Genomic DNA, 27,825 nt, shown 5'->3' with positions numbered 1-27,825 from the left:
ACAACCTTAATTTTTAGCAATCAAATGTCTTAGGCTACGTATAGGCCTACTGTGTATACAGTAAGTGTTTCAGGTAATTTCAATGAAACATGCTCTCTAACCGTTTGTATTTTTGCACAATACATATAACTTTATGATTTATGTACAGTCGACCAGTTGCTAAGTAGTTAAAAACTAAAAATTAAGCGTCTTCATACCTTCCTATTCATCAGAGGAGACAAAAAATGTGCTGTCCTTGTATCAGTTTTTATCTAGGAATTCTGTTTCCATTAACAAATGACATGGAACCAAATAAAAGCAGGTTCTCAAGGAGAAAAAGGGTAGACTTACCCTCAGATATAATTAAAATACACAAACAGCTGATAGGATTACAATATTTACTCATTAAATAGAAGTTCATGATTCCTTCTCAGATAGATCTCACAGAGACAGTATTAATACTATTTAATAAAATATAATGTACAACAAAAACTCAACTACAGGCTACATGATTGTGAGAAATACCAGAATGACAGCCAATGAGAAACACATTCATGTACTGTGGTATTGAGCAATCTGTTATTTATTTTTAATTCATCCAGATTTCAGATTTCACATATGTTCCCATTTCATAAAAAAGCAATATTTACATCAATTTTTAACGTTTCTGTTTTGGTATTAAAACTTATCCATAATACAATAATTTCAACCACTGTAGATATGAACAGAGAACAATAGATCATTAATTATGGATCAATGTTTAATAAAACTTGAAATACCAATAATACACTGTCAGATAGGCCACTGTAGAAATGATCAGGAAACCAATGGTTCAACAAACATTACTGTGGTTCATAATTTGATCGCCCATGATTTTTAAACACTGACACTATATCATTCAATGTCAAGGGTAATGACTTTAGCTCTTCTGTTTTATTCAAAAGAAAAGAAAAAGTCACAATGTGGACATTCTGATGGATCTTGTTGTAATAAGGACTATATATGAATGAGGTTTAGGATAAACCTGAGACGTGGCGTGTAGTTTGAGTCTCAGTCAGCCCTCACTCACCTGTCCTTTACTTTATCACAAAAAAAGTTTTCTTTTCTTTGATTATTATTGTGCTGATCATATCAGTTTTCAGAGACATTCCAAAATGAACTATTAGAACCATTGAGCCAACAACCCTTCAAAACATTCCAGATTCGCAAAGGCAGACATTTCTTTATTCAGCAGATGGTGGAGACCGGTATGAAAGAGAAGCCCTTGTAAATGTGAGCAATATTGAGCTGCTTTATTCACACCCTTTTTAAATAGGATCCACCGTGGGATGGCTTATTGAGTGTCAGAACCAGAAATGCAAACAACTGATCTCCTGTGTTAAATTTCAGCTCTAAATTGAAGTCAGCTTAACATGTTACTTTAAAACATTTCCATTCTCCTGCTGTTTTTTCTGTAGATGAACATGAGAGATTAAGTTAACATGATTAGAAAATGTAACTTTAATCCATAAAACAGCCTATTTGCTATTTGCTTATCCTTCCCATCGTAGTCATTAAGATGCAATTATACAAAGATGCTCTTTTATTAGATATTTCTTAAATATGTTTCACTATCTTAAGCTTTTGAGTTTAAAGGCAGAGAAAAGTGACATTAACCCAGATCCAAAGTCTGCATTTCATATCCAAAAAGAAGAAGATTAATGATGCATGTGAGATAATTTCAGTACCTGACACAGATTCATAAAATGTTTTCCTTTGCTGGTGTTTAAATAACCACTAGTTAGGCAGAGATCCTGTTTCCATTTCATTTCCCATTATATGAACAACACAAAGTAGTTTAAGCCTGTCATTTTATAGTGTCCATAGTACAGCTATGTCTGTGAGAAACAGCCACGTGTGAGCACTGAGCGCAAACAACAAAAAAATAAATAAATCTATTGAAATTTTAAAAAGCTGTACATATGCTCTAAAACATCTTTTATTTGAAGTGTGTAGTGTGATGACTCCCTCTTGTGGCTGCTGTGTTAAATTAAGACACATCTACAGATCTACAAATCTACAGATCTACAAGTGCGCTCACTCATGGATTTCTCTCAGTTTATTGGTGCAATTCTGTGGCACAACCTGGTGTCAGATTAGCTGGATTGTTTTCCCCCCAGAGTTTCAAAGTGTTCTGAAAGCAGCTAAAATATCCAAAAAACTGGAAGTCATGTCAAAGTGTGCCATGTTCTCCATCTAGATGCCCACAGTTCTATTAATAAAGAGCCAGTGGTGCAAAACCCGAATCCCAGAGTAGATTCATGATACAAGGTATAATAAAAACAAGGGTACAGGGTAGATCAGGGTAGTCGAGCAGTGAGTATAACAACTGAATTTTGTTGAAACAGGTGGCTATTGGCCATGATCATCTTTGGATTGTGTGCTGCTGGTACAGTGTAATGGCTGGTAGCATGAGAGTGTGCGAATATGCATCGGCGTGTGTTTATGTTCACAACACATTTGTGAACAGACTGAGGATGGGGATTTTGTGTGTAAAGACAAAATTCAAGATGCTCGCCTTTCACAGCCCTGAGCTGGTAAAGACCCTGTGTGCAGGGTCCGACATAAACACCAAAAGGGGTTGAATTCCCCTCCTGAAAAGTAGCAAGAGTTCAAATGCACTAGATTGGTAGTTTAAGTCCGGTTTAATCCGCAAGTGACTAGCTCCTTCAGTGGCAGGATCACATTATGCAGCACTTGCTTTTGTGGTTGTGTGGGTCTTTGAAACGCAGTCTCTGTTTGGGGCGATACTTCTCCAAATACGTCAGTTGCTTGCTGTTGATGGCGCCCCGGCGCTTCCTGAAATAAAATGTTTTTATATGAATGTGTTTTTAATCAGTGACTTAATAATAATATATGCACATACACTAAGTCTAAGATATACATGTCAAACAGGTGTCTGATTGTGAGAACTGTTCCCATCACTATTCTAAGTCATTAAGAGTGACAGTACATATATATAATATATACACACATAAAGTATATGCAAACACACATACACCGGTCAGGCATAACCTGATTAATATCCTAATATTGTGTTGGTCCCCCTTTTGTCTCGAGGCATGTACTCCATTAGACCCCTGAAGGTGTGCTGTGGTATCTGGCACCAATATGTTAGCAGCAGATCCTTTTAGTCCTGTAAGTTGCAACGTGGGGCCTCCATGGATCGGACTTCTTTTTTTCACCATGGATTGATTGGATTTAGATCTGGGGAATTTGGAGGCCAAGTCAACACCTCAAACCTTTCCTGAAGCGTTTTTGCTTTGTGGCAGGGCGCATTATCCTTCTGAAAGAGCCAACAAGCCACCAGGGAATCCCGTTTCCATAGAAAGGTGTACATGGTCTGCATCAATGCTTAGGTAGTTGGTACGTGTCAAAGTAACATCGAAATGGATGGCAGGACCCAAGGTTTCCCAGCAGAACATTGCCCAATGCATCACACTGCCTCCGCTGGCTTGCCTTCTTCCCATAGTGCATCCTGGTGCCATGTGTTCCTGAGGTAAGCAACGCACACGCACCAGACCATCCGCGTGATATAAAAAAAACTAGTTATTCATCAGACCATGTCACCACCTTGCATTGCTCCATGGTCCAATTTTGAGGCTCGCTTTCCCACTGTTGGCGCTTTCAGCGGTGGAAAGGGGTCAGCATGGGCACCCTGACTGGCCTGTAGCTATGCAGCCCCATACACAACAAACTGTGATGCACTGTGTATTCTGACACCTTTCTATTAGAACCAGCATTAACTTCTTTAGCTACAGTAGCTCATCTGTTAATCGGACCACACGGGCCAGCCTTTGCTGCCCACGTGCATCAATGAGCCTTGGCCGCCCATGACCCTGACGCTGGTTCACCGCTGTTCCATCCTTGGAACACCCCACATGAGCTGCAGTTTTGGAGATGCTCTGATCCAGTCATCTAACCATCTCAATTTGGTCCTTGTCAAACTCGCTCAAATTCTTACACTTGCCCTTTTCCCTGCTTATACCACATCAACTTTAGGGACAAAATGTAACATATCCCACCTAATAACAGGTGCCAGGATGAAGAGATAATCAGTGTTATTCACTTCACCTGTATAATGTTATGCCTGATTGGTGGTGTATATGCAGACATGTTCAAAATCAACTTGATATATACTGTAGCTTTTATATATAATATTAATTATTAATTTAAGCAGTAATCTGTTATTGCTATACTGTTTTCTGTAATGCATTAGGTGCTGTACGTCATCAGTGCAAATTGTATGCGTAATTTCTTGGCTGCATAATGTGCTATAATTTATTTGTGATGAATATATCAGCTGTAATGAATTAATGCTGCACAAAATCTGTCATGTATCAGTGCTTCATTTACTGTGATGTGCTTGTACTGTATCACTCACTGTATTGAATGGGTGTTGTTTCATTTTGCTGTAAGGTGTTGGTGATGTTTTTGTTAGCTGTAATGTATACTCACTGTCTGATGAACTGAATGGCATCCTCATATTTCATCCCGCTCTCTATAAGTGCCAAAGCCACCAGCACTGGAGCCCTGCAACATACACAAACACACACACTGTTTAATACCAGGAAATATCATCATCTCAAACATTGTGCTTTTGTGTGTGAGGCCCCCAGAAACAATAGGCTTCCAGGAAAAATGAACATGTGAGAACAGGTTTGCAGTTATAGTATGTTACATATTTGTGAGTAGCAAGATGCTTTATTCTACTACTTACATTACCATCTGTAACTCACATAAAGCTATTGTATGGCTTCTAGATGACTTCATATAGTGCACAAGTCATGGATGAAATATATATGTTGTTTTTTTTCCTTTATTTTGGAGCTTGACCGCTTTTTTTGAAACAATGAAAATGAATGGGTATTTGGACTTTTTCCTTTTTTATTCCACAGAAGAAAATCATACATGTTGGGAATAACATTAGGTTGAGTAGATGACAAAATTTGTATTTCACTTTAATCACTTAAAAAATGCTTTGGGCTGTTAATAAAATTCAAGCAACATTATCATTCTAATCATTTACAGAGCAAAGTCATAAATGTAATTTTTTTGCTTGAGAAAATCCTGAACATCATTACGCGCTAATCCCAGATTTACATAAACACAATACATTTTGATTTGAAGAGTGTTTCAGTCCCTGTCAGAGACTTTGTCTATTTTTACCGATTGGGTCCTGACAGCTTTGAAGTCTCCACTGAGTGTGCCCCTTTCCAATGCGCAACAACACAAACTCAGCCTACTAAAACAAACATTGGCTCCCTGTCAAAAACTGCTGAGGGCTCCCACAGGAGCTCAACCTACGTCAGAGAGGCTGGTGCGTAACTTGTCGGCAAAAGCGGTCAAGGGTCATAGTGGGAGGAGGGCAGGCAGTGAAAACCGGACTGTCATTAGCCTACCAGTCCCGCAGAACTGCCGCATTTGACCGTCTGGGCTCGACAGTTTGAGCACTGCAACTTAATTAAGGTCTGTGTGTTTTGACAGCTGGCCAGATAAGAGAGCAACACCAACACTACACCAGGATTTTCACTGAAAAGAGATACACAGGAGCAATTAAGAGAGCTGCTTATCATCAGCTTCCTGTTTCGTCTTCGGACGTCAACCTTTGTGCCTTGAATAATAAACTTGGATTAATATTGTGTGTCCGTGTGGACGGTTAGTTTTGGCACACAACAGTCAGGCAGAGAATGGGTTTGACCTGGAGGGGACGTGGGCCAAGAATGAGAGGCCTGTCGCTGAGGGGTATTCGGGGTAAAGCAAAAAAAAAAAAAAAAAAACATTTATGAGAAACCAAATGTAAACAGTAGAACTCAAACACTACACTAACGCAAGCCAGCTTAAAGCTCTGCCAGAGATATTACACACAGCCCTTGATTGCATTCTGAGGGAAAGAGAGCAACAGATCCTGGGAAAGGCTGTTGATATGTTTGAGAATTTTCGTAAGAGAGAGAACCGAGCCACATAAAGCCTGACCCATCAAACTCAGATGAGCATTTGCAAGTCTACAAGACGTGCAATTTGCACGTCTACAATTTATGTTTTCAGTTGGATTTTAATTTAGCAATTTTGTGCTTTTGTCCTTTTATTGGTGGTATTATTTCTATTTAGCTTCCTATTTATTTCAGTTTTAGTAATTTTAGGACTTCAATTAAAAGTTTTATTCAGTTAGTTGCCAGGGCTTTTTTAAGGTTTTCATGATATTTATATTTTATTTCAGATTTATTTCAATTAACCCATTTGTTTTATAATTTTCATTTTAGTTAACAACAACAACGATTTGAAAATGGTTCACAAAATTATAGACATTCTTGTGCGCTTTGTTGTTGTTATAATAGAATTTTGGTATAATATTTTCAACCAATTTCCAATCAGAATAATAATTTACCTAGGTGAGTGTAACAGATAAAAATGGGCAATATTTTAGCCGTTAGGCATGTGTGAGTTGTTTTGAGTTCTTGCATCATTTCTCACTGGAATATGAGAGCAAATTTTTTTTAAATTTTTTTTTTAAGTGCATCGATTCAGTGTCTGCACTGGTTTGGCACACTGGTTTGATCAAGCTGTGTTCAATTTTAACATTCCACACAGGTGTCTATAGCCTTGGACTTAGCAGCACGTCTGTAATAACAGGATTATGTGATGCTGCTCTCCTTCACTCACCGGCCCAGTCCGGCCACACAGTGCACAGCCACACAGCAGCCAGGGTCCTCACAGAACTTATTCTTCAACAGACTAAGCCAGTCATCCACAATCTTGGTTGGAGGAGGTGCACCGTCATCGAACGGCCAATCCTGAGGGAGAGAAACAGGATGAGTTCACATCTATTATAACTATATGTCTGTATGTTACTTAGTTTTCCTTGAAAGAGAAACACGCACATATAGAGACACAAAATAGCAGATAAGAAGGAAAACAAATTATTCCATTCATCACCAGCAGGTGGTGCTCTATAATGCTTCAGAGTGCATCATCTAAGATTCACAGCAGGTTGTGAATCCCTTTGATGATTCCTGTGTGATTTTTACAAGTTCTGCAACACCAAACATGGCACGTTTTTTTGTCCTGTACTGTCACTAACAGTTCAATTTAACACCATGTGCAAGAGCGGACTCATCAGAAATGTTATGTAAGAGAGAAACAGGGAATTATCACAAAGACATTGCATTCAATAAGGCCTACTGACTGTCATTGTATGAACATAAAATACGATCTTCAGAACATCTCCAAACAGGTTTGAAATCATTTGGGGGGAGAAGACAATAATAGGTGAACTAATGCCTTGAATTGTAAATTTACCATGTTCTTTACAATTTTATGACTTAATCTTTGGTTGGATAATCACATGATCTCTATGCTTCATTGAAACATTCTGAGTTTTGATAATTGTTTCAGCAGATCATAAATATCCAGCCTAGGCACAATAGATACAGAATACAGAATACAGAATACTAAAATACAGAAATTAAAGGCTTTTTTTCTTTCATGGAAGACTGAATCTGAATGATGTATTAAAAACACAAATGTGCTGGGTCAAAATACACTGACAAACAGAGCATGGTGTTCTGCCTTGCTGCTTTCTCAGAAAAGGGGACGTTTATAGGGAGCGAGTTGATGAGACCATTTTCTACAAGGAATGTCTATGAGAATCTCCTGGTTTAAAAATAACATTTTAATCCACTAAGAGGTTAATAGGCCCCTCCTTGTCTGGTATGTCAACAGTAGGCTATTAATTCCAGGAGTCCATTCCAAGATGGAAGTGCTCTGTACTCTTGCCAGGGCACACCGACTACAGACTGGTGCAGTGTGGGGCCTAATTGTGGAAAATGCCCTGCCATTTTCCTTGAATCGAATACCTGCTATTCCTCCGGCAACTCGAGCCTCTGCTTACAAGAGAGCAGGAGAGGTTTGAGACACCTGTTTGCTGTCAACCAGCACTTCAGTTTCATTCCTTCCTTTAAAGGAGGTCTTGTTTTTAAAGCTTAAACTATAGAGACATAGATATCAACAGATCCACTCACTGATATGTTTTCTCATTAAAAAGAAACATGAATTATAAAACTTATATTTATTTTTTCAGTATAATATTTTTTGGTTTGTTTAAAACTGTGCATCTAGACTTTTTACCACCTAATACTTCTATGAGACAAATGAGATGCACAGTTCCTTAGGTTGATTATACACTTAAATGACACCACACAACCTATCAAGTTCACAGAACATTTTTTGATCCAATGGTGTAAAAATGGGGTGGATGACTGTTTAAATCCATCTGGAGTTGATTGAAATTGAGAGGAAATCCCATTCCATGTTTTGAGCTCCTGCAAAGCCATTGCCTCATCACCTCTTATAAAGAGCAAAGTAAAAAAAATATTAAATAAAATAAAATAAAAAGTCAGAAGAAAGTAAACAGGAAACATTCTCAGGTTGATTCGGGTTGAGAAGTGCAAATACTATGCCATTCAAAAATATAATTTGAACAATCCAACATTCTATATAAAGATAAAGTTTAGGGCATGTATAGGAGATGTTTGTTGAACAATGGAAGACAGTTCTCAATTCTATTTTGCACCATTGCTAATTATACATTCAAATGTAAAGGATACTTTTTTTCTAAATTAAAAACATTTCGTCCACTCCAAATACAAAAACAACTATACTACCTTAAAAATAAAAAAATTAAGTTGCTAATTTATTATTGAACAAATGATCTTATGTTCACCAAATCTTCTGTTTTAAAAATACAGTAAAAAAAAAAAATGTAAGCAATGTAAAATCCATAATGTAAGCAAAAGGTCACACTTTATATTAGGTGACCTTAACTACTATGTAACATTTAAATTAATAATTTGATACAACACACTTTTTGTGTACATACATGTTTTTACATTGTTGTTGCAACCAACCTGCATGTAATAACATATGTAATTAATTGCAGTTGTTACATTTATAATTACAATGTTGACCCTTCCTTTACACCTAACCATACCCTTAAACTTACCCACACCACCACACCTGTCCCTAACTTTACCCGTATCCCACCTCAATCAGCAAGTGTTTTGCAAAACAGTATCAACACAATAAGTACAATGTACTTACTTTTTTGATGTAAGTAGTAGTTAATAGTAGTTAGGGCCACCTAATATAAAGTGGGACAACAAAATGTAACATTGTGAAATATTTCAATTTAAAAGAACTTTTTGTTATTCAAATATTATATATATATATATATATATATATATATATATATATATATATATATATATATATATATATACTAATTTAATATAGAATTATTTTTTCTATTATTTTTATTTATTTATTATTATTATTATAACTTTATTTCTGTGCTAGAAAAGCTGAATTTTCAGCAGCCAACTTACAAAAAAAGATTAACCTCTTACTAGACGGTTTTTCTTATTATAAATTGATATGTGAAGGCCAAGTATGGTAAGCTATACTCAGAATTTGTACGTTTATTTCCTAGAAAAGTATAAACACTGTGGCTCTAGGGTACAATCAAAACATTGCTCTGTTTGTTTAAGTATCCCGAAGAGCAAGACAACAGAAACACTGGCTCAACCAATGGCATCAGTTTGGGGTGGGTCTATCTGCTTTGTTCCAACCAATAGCTGGCAGTAGAGTATTCTACAAAACCCATTTGACACTAGTGATACAGAAAGTAACCAAGTACAAAATTCAAATCTATCCTCGAAATTCGGTTGAGGAAGCTTTTAATGTTATTCACAAACTAAACAAAATCACACAATTCTGATGAATGTAGTAATGATGTTTACAAGCTCCATACTCTTTTGAAGAAGAGCCGTGGACTGAAGCTCTACATCTTGTCTAGCTGGGCATAAAAACTCAGCAGCGATGTTTCAGACAGGCTCAAGAGTGTTTCTCTCTTGCAGAAACAGACTGTTCTCTTGATGGTATGAGAAGGAAATTGATTTACATAACTGTGCATCTGCTATGCTTCTCATGCACTTTACAGTTTCTAAAAGTAAAGCCTGGGATGCACCAGCATGCTGGATAAATTGACTATGACCTCCGGTCAATCTAGGAGGCTTAGACAGCTACATTTCAAGAATTCTTCTAAAAACCAAAGTTAAATATGTAACGTCATGTATATACCTTATTTAATAAGAACGAAGTTCAACAGAGTGAAAGGGCACATGGGTGTATGAGTCTTAATAAAGAGCTCAGAGGGAGATAGCTCAAGCTCCCCTCCGGCTGCCATGGTAACGGGGAAATGTTGACGAGCCAAACTGAAAACACATGTTTCAAGTAGTTCATAAAAAGGTGAAGGCAGAGAAAGATATGATTTTTGGCAAAAACGTTATAGGATTGTATCCTCAAATGCAGAGCTCCCTTTGGAGCACCAGACAGAAAGCAACCTCATCTCACACCACTTGACATCATATCACATGACTGGGCAGCCAATTCGTACAGCATGTGTGTTCCAGGAATATATAAGTGCTGCAGGGTTCGTGTAGATGTGGTTTCTGCTGACAAAAAACAACCTTATCCTACATATGAATTCAGACGGAGTCTTTACTTGTTGTCAGAGGGAGCCAATCACCTTCATTAAAGTACCACTAATTACAGTAGCATCACTGCAGTAGAGCAGAAGTGTTAATTAAAGTGCATGGTGTGACACACTCATGATCAGGAAACAGTCCAGGATTATTACATTCATGTGACAGTGAGTGTTGTACATCACACACACACACACACAAATGTTCTAGTACAGAAGGTGCAAGATGATGCCTCTAAAACAAAAGGTGGAAAAGCCAAGAAAATAATCAGTGCTAGAATTACACTGAGAGAGTCCTTTTCTTAGCCAATCTATAACACAATCATTTTAACTAGAGACTGACTAGTATTGACCTGATCTCACTTTTTTGAGAAGCATTTGGATATTAATTATTTTAATGTATCCGTTAACTGTTGTTGATGTTAATCCAATGATTGTTTTAAATCATTGTCTTATTTCTGCTTTGACAAAATTATAATTATTAGAAATAATATTAATAATAATAAATGATAAAAAGAAGACATTTTTATTTAATCTTTAACAAATTGTATACATGATTTTCATGTAATTAGGACAAAGTGTAATGTTCCCAAAAGTTAATTTGGCAACTATCAGTCTATCGTTCTGTTAAAAACAAAAACAAAAAAAGACACTTATTTATAGCATGAAAGAGAAATATGTCTCACCATGACAGTAATTCCATCCTTTTCCAGCGGTGTCTTATCATAGGTGATTTCACACACACGCACTACTGTTGTTGCCCCATACTTCTTCAGATCCTGAGGAAACAATTTTTGGAGTTTTGAGGGTCTCAACAGAGTATATTTAGGATTTTGAAAAAGAAAGAAAAAATCATTTGTTATTGCTTGCTGTCCGTTTATGTGCAGTGACTCTTTCAGAGCAGCATGTTTATGATCTTTCATGTCTTAAAATGATCTGTTGCATATGTTTGAATGGTCTCTCACCTCAATGAAGCTGCTTAACGTTGCATTGGTTGGGTTGTGCGTGATAAGGAAGCGCATGTTTTTGTAGCAGACCTCGACAGGAGCTGGACGGTTCATCCTGGTCATGCTGGTGTCCCTCCACTCTACAGAAAACACAGCACCCAATCCGGGCCAGGATTCACAGAGCTCCACTCACAGTACAACACTACTCTGACCTAGTGCAGTGCTACAGCAGATCACAGTGAAAGTGTCACGGATTTGCAGGATCCTCTGCGATAAATCACTACTAATCAGTATATAAAATTTAAAGCTGCCTTTCTGGGAAGTTAAAGGCAACAAAGAGTCTTCCTCATCTAAGAAATACGCCTCTTCCTCTTGATAGGGATGCTCTGGCAACTAGACAGGTGGAACAGTGTCCGGTAGCTAAATGCCAGGTGCTGCGAAGCCAGTTAACCCATTTGGCGTACAACAAAGTGGTCAGTCAGAAAGACCAGCAAGAGAAGAGCAGAGAAGATACTTTTCTGGACATTCAGGGGCAGATTCCGGGTGTATCCACCCGTGATCAAGCGTTGCGATGTTGGGCGTGGCAGTAATCACCGCTGCCCTGCCGGAACTCCATTAACGAACAAGGAGCTGAAGGAGAAAGCTGTTAAGAGAAGAAGACAAAGAAAAATTACTACATTTTTGATGATCACATACCAATTAATTCATATAGATATCCTAAATGAATAATAATAATAATAATAATATAGAATTCATTATAACAACCTTTAAAGTTATTTGGCAATTTAAAATAAACTTAATCCAAGTAAAATGTAAATGATGTACATGTAGAAATTAAATAAAGCAAAAGAGAAATATATTCAAGGTCCAGGATATAGAATTTAAATGGACAAATAGGTTAAAATAGCACAAGTAGCAATTATCAATCAAATAAATCAAATTATGACGATATTTAATACATCAGACAAAGCCACAGAAGCAGAATTTGCAGAATCTGGCACATTTAAAGAAAGATTTCAAAGAAAATGTAGAAATGAGTTTTTAGACCAATGTGAAGAAAGCAAAAAAGAAATACATTTAAGGTAGTGGATTAAGGATTAAAAAAGAAAAAAAGTTAAATAAAATTATTTTATGTTCGTAAATCACGAATTATGATAATGTTATTCAAATCAGACAACACAGTAGTAAGCAGAATTGAAAACAAACTTGCAATTAAACCTTAGTTCACACCAAAAACAAATCATTATCATTTATTCATCCTCAAAAGAAGCAAAATGACTCAGTCAGAATTCACTTTCATGAATTAGAGAATTAGAAAACATTCAATAATGTCTACAGTCTATTAACATCATCTGTTGTGCTTCACAGAAGAAACAAAAACTAAAAAATCATACGGGCCTGGAACTACACGTGGGTGAGCACACTATGACAATGTTCATTTTTGAGTGAAATATCTTATTAAACAGAGTGACTCAGAATTACAAACAATGAACAGCAGAGGGTTTGACAGCGGCGCTCAGCTGTCAAGCAGAACCACCAAAAAAGATTCACATCACTGAGAAAGAAGTAAAACACAAAGAAACCTCAGTTAAGACGTCCTTTTTCCCAAAAACACGTGTGAGAAAATCATGAGGAACGGTTCTGTCTGATCTCCCCTTTGACTCACGAGAGTTGTCCCCCCTTACCTCTGTGACAGGCTGCGTTCTGCTCGGGATTAAGCCCAGTGCTCTGGTGGGAACAGCGGAGGGTGAACAGTTGCGATCCGTAATAACAGTCTCTGTTCTAAACCAGTCGAGGCTGCCTTGGCTTGCCATATGACAGTGACAGCACACTCTGCTAATGTCACAAACAAACGCACTCGTAATGCTCTTAGGAGGAGCAGTGACCAGTCCACCCCCCACCTCTCTCTTTCCATCCCAATATAAAAATAGCATGTCCAATGAGCCTAATAGGTATCACAACTTACACACGTCTTGTTTATGTTTTGACATAGGCTTTGAATTATATTACACACTTCATTCCGTGCTGCAACAACAAGGAGACTACCGTAAAAAATGTTTTACTTGACTGTAAGTTTAAATCTCACATACTTCCATGTTCAGTAGGGGTGTGAATAGTCACTGGTCTCACAATTCAGCTCAATGATCATTATCATGTCAACGATTCAATTCGTTTCGATATCACGATGCATCATGATGCACTGCATCCTCAATTTTCAATATTACTGCACATGGATACTTTTTTGTCAATGAAGCGGTCAGATATATGAATTCGGTTTTTATTTTATCTGCTTTAAGAAAGTACACTTTCGGAATGTAGCAATCATCAAACACAACTAAGTCTGACTTTGAACACAGCAGACGACAGGAACACTAGTAAATATTAAAAGCGCATGAAACTGTCAAGTAGTGTACTTAAGTTACAATAACGCTCACACATGCACACGCACACACACGCATGCAGCCTCACACACACACACACACACACACGTGCATGCAGCCTCACATACTCGCACGTGTGTTCAAGCTTGTAAGTGATAAAATATTAGGGGCATTTTTTTATTACTCGCTTTTGTGTTTAGCCTCCCTCCACCATTAAGAGTATATGTGACGAATTATGTCAGAGAAACATCGGTAGGCTATAATCGATTATGGTCTACTCTATTACGGCATCAATGCAGAATTGTCCATGTCGCGATGCAAAGATTAATTTCAACACCCAGAAATATAATAATATTTACCCAACATAATTGAGGAAAGAATATATAAATGACTGCCTTCAAGGAATAGTTAACCCAAAAATTCAAATGGTCTAATTTACTCATGTCATTACAAAACTTCTGTAAAAACTGTAAAAACATACAATGAAATCCATGGGGTCCAATGTTTAACATTTTTCAAAATACATTTTTGTGTTCAGCAAAAGAAAGTCACAACAATTGGGGTGAGTAAATGACAGAATTTTTATTTTTTAGGTGAACTGTCCCTTTAAAGGGTTAGTTCAACCAAAAATGAAATTTGTAATTAATGACTCACCCTAATGTCGTTCCACACCCGTAAGACCGCCATTCATCTTCGGAAGACAGTTTAAGATATTTTGTTATTATGTGTGTGAAACGACATTAATATCCTGTAGTAAGTTGGGTCTCTCTCTCCCTCTCAAAAACCTTTAGGTTCTTGTTTTTGTCTCATTAAGACAAAACTGTCTACTAAAACAAAGAAACTGTAGAATGTAGGGAGGGTTTGATGGTGTAAGAAATCTTTAATCAGTAAGGGGTTCAGTATCTCTCTCTCTCTCTCTCTCTCTCTCTCTCTCTCTCTCTCTCTCTCTCTCTCTCTCTCTCTCTCTCTCTCTCTCTCTCTCTCTCTCTCTCTCTCTCTCTCTCTCTCTCTCTCTCTCTCTCTCTCTCTCTCTCTCTCTCTCTCTAGTAGGCACAAATGCCTTTGTTTGATGGGATGTTTGTTGTTATTTATTTAATAAGGCTCTTATGTATTTATTGAATTGATTAAAGAAGACCCAAAAAAGTCTCTCTCTCTCTCTCTCTCTCTCTCTCTCTCTCTCTCTCTCTCTCTCTAAGGTATAATGGTAGAATTCATAACGTTGAAAGAAACACCCAAATTAGAAATTCTTGAAACATCCAAATTAGGAACATTTGGGGAGAAAACTACAAAATTAGACAGCAATGTATTTCTTTGCGAGGTTATAAACACTTTTTGTGTAACATAAATCATGTTACATAGGACTTAACAAATAGAAAACAGACACACCAGACTGTCACCCCTATAGATACGCTGCCACTCTTGATGAGGGCTTAGCACATCTTGAGCCAAATCCTTTTACATTAAGCTGGAAGGTAGGATAGGTATCTCTGCCTAGTAGTGCAGTGTATTTCCAGGTGCTCTGTTTGCTCTGGGGCAAATATAGACACTCCGCCCTATGTATGTACACTTAGTTTTACTGTTGGCACTCTATTTATATTTTGTTAGGTAAGTTTTGTTTCTAAAATACTGACTGAACCTTACAGCTTCTGAATTAACCAGACTCAGCGCTCCACAAGGCTTGTTTGTAAACTGGTTTACACAACAGTCCGGCACCCAGCAAAGTTTTTTTCCCAGAAGTCCTGGCTTGATTTCAAAAAGGCCAATTAATTGAAGGATTAATGCAAATTACGTCATCCAGGGCAAGTGTTTCTTGTGATCAAACAACAAGCAAAACCCATGACTCATCTGGGCCAGAACTCCTGGCATGGCAGAGAGTGCAGACTGGAATCAGAGGGAAAAAAATCATACACAAATCTATTTAACAATAAGATACTATCAATATGCTTTGTAGTGGATATTGCCAAGGAAAAAGCCTGTTTGGCAGCATGTTAAAAATTCTATAACGAAAAAAAAAAACATCCAAAATATCTCATTTAACATTTTGGAATGATTTAAAAATATAAAAGTTATTCAATTTTAAAAAATCATGATAATGATTAAAAAATATAAATTCATGAATCAATTAAAATATAAATATTCATATATTATAATGACTAAAACAAATTCATTCTGCAATGATTTAAAAACAATAAATGGTGAAATTTAACATTCTAATTATTTAAAATGATTTCTCTGGCACTAAACATATTGGAATGGCTAAAAAAAGTCCTAAATTCCTTTAAATGCACAGTCCTGAAACATTATTTTTTTTTTTTTTTTTTTTTTATGAACAGTTAATTTCCCTCATAGAACAGGGTTTTTCAAACAAGGGGGCCCATGAAAAAATCTAGAAATAAAATAGTTTAAAAAAAGTTTTTTTTTTTTTTTAAAGTGATTAAATAAAAATTGTTAATCTATTAAATAAATAAAATTAGATTAAAATAAATTTTAAAGTATTAATAAATTAATAAACTTTGTATTAAAATGAAATAAGCAAGAAATAAATAATACATAATACATTACTATATTGAGTATAGAACAAAATATATAATAATGAAAAACTCATTTTAGATTTATAATTTTTTTGTGTATAAATTGAGTTTATATATCACACAGGGATAATCATATTTAGGGGTCCATGGCATATAAGATAGAAAACCCCTGCCATAAAAGACCTTAGTGGGGGGCCTCATCACTGCACTGATATAAAAAAGCATGGGTTGATAAAAAGAGGCTATGACCTAGGGTATTATCCATGTTGATAAGGAGCTCAACTTAGCCATACTGAACAATCTGGAAATCTAGGGCTCTAGAATCCTCCACCGATTGTTTACCCAGCAGTCTGTCCTTAACCTCAACTAAACAGATGTTTATCAAACATCCTAAGTGTTCCAGTACTCTGAGCCAATTATTTTATACACTACACTAATTAAAAGAGGAACACAATAAGAGTCTCAGTCTCAAATTTACTAGAAATATCTGGGTTTTAATTAACTTAAGTTTTCAGCTATGAAAAACTATGAACAGAAATTCTGGAACTTTTAGCTGCTAAAGGGCGAAGTTTATTGAAGGTAAGATGCGATATGGAAAACTTCCCCTCTTCCCCACTCAGCTGTGCTCAAGTAACCTCTGTGCAAGGGCTCCCCTGGCACGCTCTGCTAATGCCAATGGCCAGCAAATGCCACAGTGGCAACATTAACACACACTTTCTCGACTGCTGGGATCATCATTCGTCTTGCCATGTGAACATTTCAACAGGATTTCCTAAAGCTGAGTATTTATCTGAAATGATCAGAGAAATTAACACTCCCACACTCATATATTTTAGTTTGAACAGAGAAGGGGATATAAAAAAATGGTTTAAATGACAAGGCAACCTTACGAAGAGTGCAAGAGGTGTTAGTTCATTGAACAGGTCTGCAGGTGTTTTCCTGTTTGACGCGGCAGAACCTGTATTTGACGGGTGATTGTGCATTGAGGAGTGGGCTGGCTTTGTTCTGCCTCAGTTCTGCACTTGACTGGAGAGGAACTGCAGGGCACTAAGACTCTCATGTTCACCTGTGTTCTAAATATACCTCTGCCAGCTGTCACCTCATAAATTTAGACGGATCCAAAATGAAAAGGGTCGGGAGTTAAAGATAATTGGGAACTTGTTTTGAAACATGAGCATCCTAGCTACCCGGAAACGGATACCTGGAAAGATCTTGCATTTTACAACTGAATTAAATAATTAGCTGCAAGAAAATAATTAATCATGCACACATTTCATTGCCATGTAACTTTATAAGGTTGGACATCTGAGCACAGATTCCTAAGAGCTCAGATACCAGGTGCCATATCCAGAATTTACATGACTGTCCAAAACAACATTTTGAAGAGGAACACCTCATGATGCAACATTTTATGACAACAATAACTTTTCTGCAATACTGATGGGTTTTCATAAAATTAACATCTGGTGTAAATCTATGGCATTCAAAAACAAACGGCAAAATCTGACCTTTGCAATGTGATATCAAACTTTTTCCTTGTGTTTGGCAAACTGACATCTAGCTTCACATTCCTTCAAAGATGTCCTAAGGCAAAGGTGAATTGTATAACATAAGATGAGCAATCAAAGCTAAAGATGCCTCCAACATAGAGACTAAACCCAAATAGTGCAGACAAAGCCCTCAATAGCTAAAGTTTGCTTGTACAGAACATTTAGGCTACATTTGCATTAGTTATTTGCAGACACTTTTATTCAAAGCAGTACATTCAAGATACGCATTCAAAGTGTTCTCTCCAATTCAAACTCATGACCTTGGCAAGCATCATGCTCTGCCAATTGAGATACATGAACACCTAGTGAGAACCTTAGTGTACCTATTTTAAAAACTGCAGGTTGTAAAAATGAGTGACAACTATTACCTTTAACAGCAAAGATCACGGTGCCATGCATGGGATAAGGTCACCATGACCATAACAAACATGCCGGCTAGAGCAAGGAACAAAACTGAAAGGACATGGGCTGGTTAATTTTCCTATACTAAAGTGCATTCGTGACAGGCTTTGAACATGCAAAATTCCTGCAACACTTCAAATAATGCAGATTCAAATTTTGCATTTTTTGTTTTGAGCAGTGGTCAATCTGAAACGTTATATTCTTTTTTTTTGGTTTAAATGTTTTCTGCAAATTTGCAGTTGTCTAATTTTTTATTTTGATATTGATGAGTTTTGCACAACCGATAAGAGCTTCTTTTTATGTTTTTAAAGGTAATGTTTATCAGCTTGGAGCAATAATAGACAGCGCAGCGCAAGCTCAGAACAGGTACTCGAGGACTGATCTCGAAAGCGCTGGTTAAAATTGCTGCAGAATTGACAACATTGCAGCGAGATCTAGTGGGAAGCATTCAAATCAAGATATAATAAACCACAGATATCAGATCAAACAGTGCTGATGTGGAAACCAGGAGAAACATTGTGCCATGCCCATGAAAAAACAACAAGTTATAAAAGGCTTTTAAGGCACATAATAAACACCAACATTTATGCTAACTGTAACCATGGTATTGCAGCAGAAGTAGGTTTTTTTGTGCATTGTTTTTTTTACATTATTCATCTCAGGGTTCATACAACCTTTTAAGAGTGAAATTCAAACACTTTAAGGGCTTTCAAGTTGTGAAGCACTTGAAGAAAATAGCTTGAAGTGCTTGTTATTTTAAAAGGTGGAAAATGTAGGGAAATTACGCTTATTTAAAAAAACAAAAAAAAACTATACCATAAAATGTCCTCTGTAGAAGCGGCAGAAGAGCACTTGTTGACATACCAGCTATTTACACTAATATGCTAATAATAAACCTAATATATGGGGGAAAACGGAACATCATAAAGACTAAAAAAAAATTAAACTGTGACTTAATTACACACAAAGCAATAAATAAATATCATTTTATAATCACTGAAGCTGTCGGTCAGTTCAGTATACTATAGAAGAACAATGATGCATTAAATAAGAGTAGATTATTTGAATTTTTCCCTATAAAAATGTTTTGACAGTAAAAATGTTACTGTCGTTAATAAAAGTTAATTTTATCTGCATTTCAACTCAAGCTCAGTACTTTACTGTGCATTTCTAATAAATAAAGTAACTGCACTTTTAAATGCAAAACAATAGTAATTTATTTTATGATTAAATCCTTTATGACTAACCCCCCCACCACTACCAAATCAGATGCTGTTGCCACAATCTGTAGAATTTAGTGGCACCGGTGTGCACATGTTGGTGTGCAATTTTTTACCAGGCATAAGATACACTTAAGGGGCAAAACTATACCACATGTATAGTGCTCAATGCTTTGATTTTCAACAGATATAATGCAAGCATATGGTATTAACGAAACCACATAGTGAAATTGATGTAAAACTCAGCATTTTAAGACAAAAGCAAACATATACTGACAAAATTATGATTCATGTCTCCACAAAATTACAATTCACATTCTAAGATCTATTCAGTTGATACTATTCTAAAACAGAGAAATATCCGAGATGAGGAGTTTCCAAATGTGATGGGTTGTAACTGGAGGGATTTTGGTCCCAGACTGGAGATTTGCAATACTTCTCAACTTCACAAGGCTGAATTATTATCCCTTCTGACCTGCAGGACCCAGTGTCCCTCATAATAGAAGAGAGATATGAGCAATGCCATAATCCCTATAAGAACAAGGAGATCATCGTCTACTTTCCAGTCACATGACCCATTCAAACACAAATCAGATAATTCCAAGCAAGTTCTAGAACAGGTAATTTCTGCAGAGAGAAAAAGCTGGATACATCCTCAAGAATGTAGCAAATACATTTCTTTTTCTAAGCTTTATAAGGGTCAAGAATAAGTGATTACATAAATACATTAAAAATCTTTTCCACATCGATTCAGCCCTAAGGGTCAGTCAAAGGTCAAAACAACACCGCAATACGACTTGCATTTTAAACCATTTGTAAATGGTTTCCTTATGAGAAAATAGAGATTCTTAAAATTTGGACCACACAGTGTTGCAATGCATCATACCTTCCCTTAAGCTTCCCTTTCTTTTCTTGTGCATGTGGGTTCATGGGATGGGGGGAGGAAAAACAGAGACGGATACAGAAGACATGTTGTACGTGCTGGGGAGGCTCCCTAGTCACCACCTATCGAAACTCGACTCTCTTTTCCAGCTGGCAGACCAAATTTAAGCAAAAGTCTCCATGAAGATTCCTCCACGACTGGTGTTGTTCAACCCTACAGCTGACACGTAACATTTCTATATAGGAGAACAGACGCTATAAACACTTCAGCAAACTTATCTAATTGAAAATTGTCATAAACATACTGCAACTTTCAGAGAACAACATGCAATGAATCAAAACAAAAAGACTTTTAATGACAGATTTTTAATGAGATTTGTCTAGTCTGGGATGGAAGACAGGTGCTTTTGTTATACAAATGACCAGGCCTCATTCACCCAGCATCAGTTTCCCATACAATTAGCGGAGCTCAAAACATGTAAACACTTGGAATGGAAGCCACTCCATCAAAAGGCATGCACCCTGGGAATTTCTTTGTCCAGTTTCAAAATGAAAACTGTAGATCACCTAGTAAAATCAGGGGGAACTTCAGTTTTTGCAACCAGGGTCATTTTTTACTCATTCTAAGATGTTTTCGATAAAGTGACATGGTGATGCAAATAAGATAAGAAGAAGAAAAAATGCAATGCTTTTCAATGCATACAAAACAAAATATAAAACCATATATGATTCCGAGATTAAGCTTTTTTTTCTCTGCAATTTCTAGCTTAGCAGCTAAATGATGTTACCTATCAGCACAATTTTCAACTATACTAAGTTTTCAAAACTAAAGTTTCAGTTTACAAGACAAACACATGTACAAGCTTAATGGCTGAAAGATTCTATTAACACAGCATTGACTGGACTAGGAAAGTTCTGTCTACTAGCCTCACATTGGCCCTGGATCAGGGGACCATTCTTACTGTTGAGCCCTGCCATCTACCTACATTAAAAGCAATACCGACATCCAACTTCCCATCAAACAACACTCAAACCAATTTGGCGCACCTGTCAATCACTCCATGTCTCTGGGAAATCACTGTAGTTCTCATGGACTCTCCCAAGGATGATAGAAATAACTTTAATCTTCCAGATGGGTCTTAACAAGCCCCTTTGGGTGTGCCTTTAAGAACGCGTCCTACTTCTCCAGGCCTATCTCCTACCGAAAGCAAGAGTCCAGTGACAGCCCCATCTGTCTACTGCCACTCAGCCTGTACTGAAACATTTCACACCATCACTCATTACTCTAGACCTGCGTGAAAGACACCAGACCCACCCTAGTCTCGCATCTCTGGCCAAAGGAGAAAGATCAAGATCGCACACCAAAAGGTCAGGAAGTAGTTGAAGTTCTAACGGTGCTATCAGGACTTGCTGCAAGTGTGTTTAGAAGATAAAATATATAAAGATGTTTAGATATATGATATAAAAAGAACCGGTTCATAAGAGTCATGCGTTTAGGGATCACAATAGTAGCGCTGTGCGTTTTTGGTTCGCTAATAATAACATTTTCAAACAACAAAAAAAAAAAACCCTGAGTTTACCTGTTCATGAAAAAATATAATTACCTCACACTCTAGACTAGACACACACTAATTCACATGTCAGGTCTACGTGCATCCATACACTCTAAATGGAGTAGTGTAAACACTGGCTCTCTCAGGGGTCACCATGGTAGGACAGTCGTTTTTGGCCACCGCTGCTGGTGCATAATCAGATACTTGTTTGGATTTCAGATTGATTCATATCTAAACAGTTTGAAAATGAGCAGAGGATGATGTTAACGTACTTTGTGTTTACTGCAATCAACTGCCCAACATGCATGTTCCCGTGAAAACTGCATGAGAAGTAAACCTGTGGAGGGGATTATCAGTCCCCTGCGATATCTCTCATGATATTGCATCATATTAAATCCCCAAAGACATGATAACTACAGTTTATACTGGAGCTCATGGGCTTCCCTATTGCCAATTGACCACTGTTTGTTTGTTTTTGTGATGGGGTTGCAAGCCCTGCACAAGTATGAATGCAAATGATGCTTGCAGAGATCTATTCCCACAAAAGAAAGATATGGTTGTAGCAGAACTCTATGGGATCCCCACAGGAAGCATTTCCCTTCATTGTGTCTCTGTACACTGGCCACAAGGAACCCCCCCAGGACTGCTCAGACACCAGCTTGTGCTCTCTCTCTCTCTCTATCACGTTTGTTCTGCTCTCTCTTTTTGACTTCACCACCATCTCCCTGTGAGGCTCTCACCGCTCTTTTCCCCTCAACTACCCCAAACACATACAGCCACACACAGTCTCCAGATCTCCAGCACATCATCTGAGGAACAGAAGGATAGTTATGAAGAAATGGTGATGAATGGGGTCAGGTCAGCTAAGGCTTGCCTAGACCACACATCTCAAAAAACTTTCAAGAATTTAAAGCTACATTTATTTGATCAACAACTAGTAAAAGACTTATTAAGTAATATTGTAACTGTTCTCCATTTTAAATATATTTTAAAACTAATTTATTACTGTGATGGCAAAGCTGAATTTTCAGCTTCATTACTCCACTCTTCAATGGCACGTGATCCTTCAGGAATCATTCTAATATGCTGATTTGGTGCGAAAGAAAAATGTCTTATTATCAAATGTAATTTTTTTTTGAATGAATAGAAAGTCTAAAAGAACAGAATTTATTTAAAATATAAATCTTTTGTAACATTTTAAATATATTCACTGGTGCGAAAGAAAAATGTCTTATTATCAAATGTAATTTTTTTTTTGCTGTTTTTTGTGGGAAACATAATTCCTTATTTGATGAATAGAAAGTCTAAAAGAACAGAATTTATTTAAAATATAAATCTTTTGTAACATTTTAAATATATTCACTGTCACTTTTGATTAATTTAATGCATCCATGGTTTATAAAAGTATTAATACATTTTAAAAAATTACTGGTAACCAACTTACTGGTAGTGTACATAAAAGATACTCTGAAGCCAATGAGGTACAACATATTTCTAAGCAAAAACACAAAGCTTGTTACTAAAAGGAAACCAAATGCCCAAAGCTTGCATCGGTTTTCTCCACCTTACAACAGACACGGTAGATAAACTTGTTTCCCATGAAGTTGTCAGTGTGACTCACTTCTCAAATTTTGTTTTAAATATCTTCTTTTTGAAATCATCATCATCATTATTATTATTTAACATGAATCCTTTCACTTCTGAAATGAGATCATAAAGACCTGCATCTAAGGGTCCTTTACACCAGCATTGGCATCAGCATATTCTGTAGCTGAACAGCATTTACACATCCCACCAGATCTGAAAAACTACAAAAAACACAATGGATGCTCTTACGCCACCATTGAAGGTGGTCAAGTGCAATCTGATTGTGATAAGATCACTGAAAACGCCTTATTCACACCACACTAAAAAGTTCCTATTATAATGATCTGCTCTCTGTGTGTGTGTGTGTGTGTGTGTGTGTGTGTTTGTATATACACCACTAGCCATGACTGTATTGTGAATAATGAACCTAAAGAGTGACCTTAAATGCCAGTTTAACAGAACGAAGACAATTGTTCCTCTGGGAATAGCAGCAGAACCCTTTATTTGGCAACAGTGCACAACTTAAACCTCCACTACTTTCTCCCCTTTTTTCGCCTCTTTATGTGGCTGTGAAACTACCAGGCTCCAGGAAAGTCAGATGAAGCCACTCTGGATTGACAGACAGAATTGCAGTGGGAGAGTCCTGTGGCTTATTTCTTCTATGAAAGTACAAGCCTTATGCAGCAGTGAGTAACAGGTTTCTAAGACTCCGGTCCCGCACGACTTTGTTCTCAGGGAGGAATTCCCAGCAGCGGGCTTCAGTAAATGCATGCTGGGTAAATGTCACATACCCTTGGGGGCCGACTTTCCTCGAATGAAGGAGCTTGCTTTGATTGGACCCACTGCGTTTCGGGGTGAATAACAGAAGTAACCCTCTAATAAAAAAAACACAAACTATAGCATCTGTGTTGAAACGGAAAACAGACAGGGAGGCAGAGGTGGTGCTAAAATAATGGGAAACATAAAGAGAAGGGGGAAAAAGTTGAAACAAAGAAAACATTAACACCCCCCACCCCTTTATAATCTATCCATTTCTTACAAAGCTTCCAACTTCGCTCACTTTTTCCTAATAAAAGGGGAGTAACTCACTCGCAGTGGAGGAAGCCACCCCTTGCCCCGTGGTGGCAGTTTACGTCATCTGTTAAACTTCAGTGTACAGAGCCAAATAAAAACTCTTCCAACATTCCATTACTAACAGGGCGGGTTAGTGACCTGCTGCTTGGAGTGCACGGCAGGTAGGAGGAAACCCATCCCAGGCTAAACTCTTCCTGCCTGACTGATTAGAGGTGGGCTTACCCTTCTTGCTTGCACCTATAGGGCCTTTCCACTGCAGCAGAGGTTATATCGGGGTCTTTGGTTGCAAAGATGAACAAATGAACACTGTAGGAATAGCATGTTTACTTTCAAGATCAAAGGATCATACCATTAAGTCACTTGACACTAAAACTTGACTAAAAGGAGAACTCGCAGACAGCATTTATGCATCACCTGCAGCTAAATACCAGAACCACGAGTTGACCTTTTCTGTGAATATCTCACTTCACTAGAAGTGACAGGAATGTCTTTATCAGGACTATCTCTTTCCCGCACAATTACAGAGATTGTATTTCACAAGCCAGTTTTTATGTGTGTTTGTATTATTTTTCCATATTTGTAGCTTAAATGAATAGCTGATGCATAAATCTTTTAACAACAAGATTTCAATTTAACATATGTACAAAAGGGCAAACAAATATCTGAAACTGGGAACTAGTTTCTCACCATTTTTAATCATCTATGGATATAATGTCATACAGATTTGGAGCAGCACGAGGGTGAGTAAATGATGACAGGATCTTCACTATCTCACTTTAAGGTGCTAGTTTACCAGCGTTTACCATAAAATGACATCCCATCATCATTTACTCACCCTCATGCTACTCCAAATCTGTATGACACTCTTCTTTGGAACATTAAAGATATTTTGAGAAGCATCTCTGTGTTTTTATCCACGAAATGGAAGTCAGTGGTCTCCACAACAGGTTTGGAACGAGATGAGGGAGATAAACAATCACTTTAAATAGACATGATATGTGGCATTTGTACTGTAGAAAAAAAATGAAATACATATCAAGCAGCCTCATAATTAGTATGAAATCCTAAATAATGCATGCATAATAGCTGTAATAAAATAAATGTTAAATAAAATAAGTTTTAGATGTGTAGAGTTTGGGATAACACACCATAGGGATATTTCATTACCCTGCTACATGTAAACAGAAAACATTTCCACAATGAAAGAATGCCAACTGATGCACTCAAATATCTTTAAAATGAAACTAAAGATAAAAATAAATAGATTTTTAAAAAATCACCCAAATTTCTACTCATGTGGTAAAGCTATAAAAAAAACACGTTAGAAATCTTGAATACTTGAGCTTATAGTCCACACAGATCACATCTCCTCAACGACAGCTTTATCCACTTCTAGCAGCGTTTAACTGAGACAGCTACAGCTGTGAAGAAATACTGAAATATGAACTTAAAACAACCTGGTACAAGAGAGCTCTTTAATCTGTGAACATCTCTTCCTGGGAACACAGATCGCAACTATCTAGAACTGAATCCTCAGGCAGTTCAGGTGAAATGAACATAACAGCGGCTATGCAAATAATAGGTGCACATTAGTAAAGGTTTACAGACTTCAGCGCACAGGGATAGATACGATACCAGACAAAGAGACCACACACACATGCATAAACCGCGCTTGATCACAACTTGTTGCTTTTATTGTCTAACTGGGTTAAAACCAAAATCAACATTTCAAGTTGAGCTACATAATATTCACGTACGTCCAAAGTTAAAGGTTTTCTTTTACTTTCTCCATCGTTATGCAAAGGATGGATGCTGATAGGCGTCCAGCTGTGTCTCTTTCCATACACAAAGCGAGTTGACTTTCAAACGCAGAACAATAACGACTCATTTATTACCTGGGTGGTCCTTAATTATTAATGTCAATATGAACACACACGCTTAAAATAACGGGTGCGGTGTGAAAGAAATACCTCCACACACCCCGTTAGCAGCGCGCTAACGCTAACAGCCCCCTCATCGCTTTTGTTCTGAAAACGCCGGTAGCAGACGACCACTTTTCTTGACAAACGAACTTCCCACATTGCGTAAAAACTACAATTACAACACAATATGCCAGACATTAACTAATATATATGACATATGAAAACATATGAGAAGTTATTGACTATAACAGCACCAAAACTATATCAATATTCGCTCAGCGCGCGCTCTCCGCCTTCATAAATACGAGTCGCGGAATACAAGAGCATATCTGATTTCACAAAGCTATTAAACACATAGTTTTGACTTAGTAGACGACTTTCTGGTCATTTTCATATTGCTTTTTATACTCACAGATTTGTCAGACTCGCTCCATGTGATTCAGTGTGTATCCGTGTGTGTATGGGTGCGTGTGCGCACGCAAGCGCGGAGATTCCCCTGCTGCAACCATGGAGACGCAGCGTCACCCAGAGCAACCGAGAGGGACAAGGAAAGTGTAAAAATGACATAATCTAATTTCAAAATTTGTACTAATACAAACACGATCCTTTTAAAACAACCCCAAAATTACATATTTTAGTGAGTTAAACTGATTGTGAAGAGAATGAGTTAATTGAAATTAATTTTAGATTTGCGTTTGGTTACAATTATTGTAATTGTAACATATGGATTTAAATAACCTAAAATACACTATATTCACATTCACAACAATACACTGGTCCTAATCTGATGCCGAACTAATCACTAAATAATTAAATACTACTAATATTGCGCCATCTAGCGTTACACATCATGAAAATGTGTCAGTAGGTCATAAAATATGGAATTTCTCTCATCTATTTACCTCACTGAACTTAGCTTATAAATTAGCTAATTTATTGAATTCAGTTCACTGTAATCATGTCATCTGCATTACATTTTCGTATAAAAATACATTTAAAATATCTAAAAAATAATAAATAGGGAACTCAAGTTCTTTGCATATGTACAAGGTATTTATAGCTATACTTCTTTATATTGTATCCATCATCATTACATATCTTGAGGTCATTAGATTTATTTTTACATTGCCCTTTAAATACTTTGTCTGGTTTAAAATGTAAGCAGGTCATTGCCTAATAAAAGATGTGGCTCACATATGTCAAGCAACAGATGGATAG

General features: G+C 37.0%; 1 protein-coding gene across 3 annotated transcripts; it reads right to left on the bottom strand.

The window, feature by feature from the left end:
• Positions 1–1,345: 1,345 nt before the first annotated feature.
• Positions 1,346–27,134, bottom strand: ptp4a3b (protein tyrosine phosphatase 4A3b). Of its 3 annotated transcripts, none has more exons than XM_067448459.1 (6): positions 27,020–27,134; positions 11,524–12,148; positions 11,245–11,337; positions 6,682–6,812; positions 4,477–4,551; positions 1,346–2,817 (listed from the first exon to the last, which is right to left on the bottom strand). In XM_067448459.1, exons 2-6 carry the CDS (start codon positions 11,626–11,628, stop codon positions 2,700–2,702), a joined length of 522 nt encoding a protein of 173 aa, XP_067304560.1. In that variant the 5' UTR covers positions 11,629–12,148; positions 27,020–27,134; the 3' UTR covers positions 1,346–2,699. The 3 variants fall into 3 exon arrangements, with proteins under 3 accessions (XP_067304560.1, XP_067304559.1, XP_067304561.1); XM_067448458.1 differs by lacking the exon at positions 27,020–27,134 and adding an exon at positions 13,191–13,355; XM_067448460.1 differs by lacking the exon at positions 27,020–27,134 and adding an exon at positions 13,089–13,109.
• Between the last annotated feature and the right edge of the window lie 691 nt (positions 27,135–27,825).

This window comes from Pseudorasbora parva, chromosome 7, assembly GCF_024679245.1.
Source record: "Pseudorasbora parva isolate DD20220531a chromosome 7, ASM2467924v1, whole genome shotgun sequence".
Taxonomy (NCBI): Eukaryota; Metazoa; Chordata; class Actinopteri; order Cypriniformes; family Gobionidae; genus Pseudorasbora; species Pseudorasbora parva.
Note: the sequence above shows the minus strand (reverse complement) of the source record. Positions and strands in the feature narration are given on the sequence as shown.

Coding starts and splice junctions, on each gene's coding strand:
- ptp4a3b (XM_067448459.1), bottom strand. CDS start 11,628: ATGACCAGGATGAACCGTCCAGCTCCTGTCGAGGTCTGCTACAAAAAC. Junction 6,813..11,244: donor AGGATGGAATTACTGTCATG/GTGAGACATATT, acceptor TCTCTCCCTCAG/GATTGGCCGTTCGATGACGG. Junction 4,552..6,681: donor TGTGTGGCCGGACTGGGCCG/GTGAGTGAAGGA, acceptor TGTATGTTGCAG/GGCTCCAGTGCTGGTGGCTT.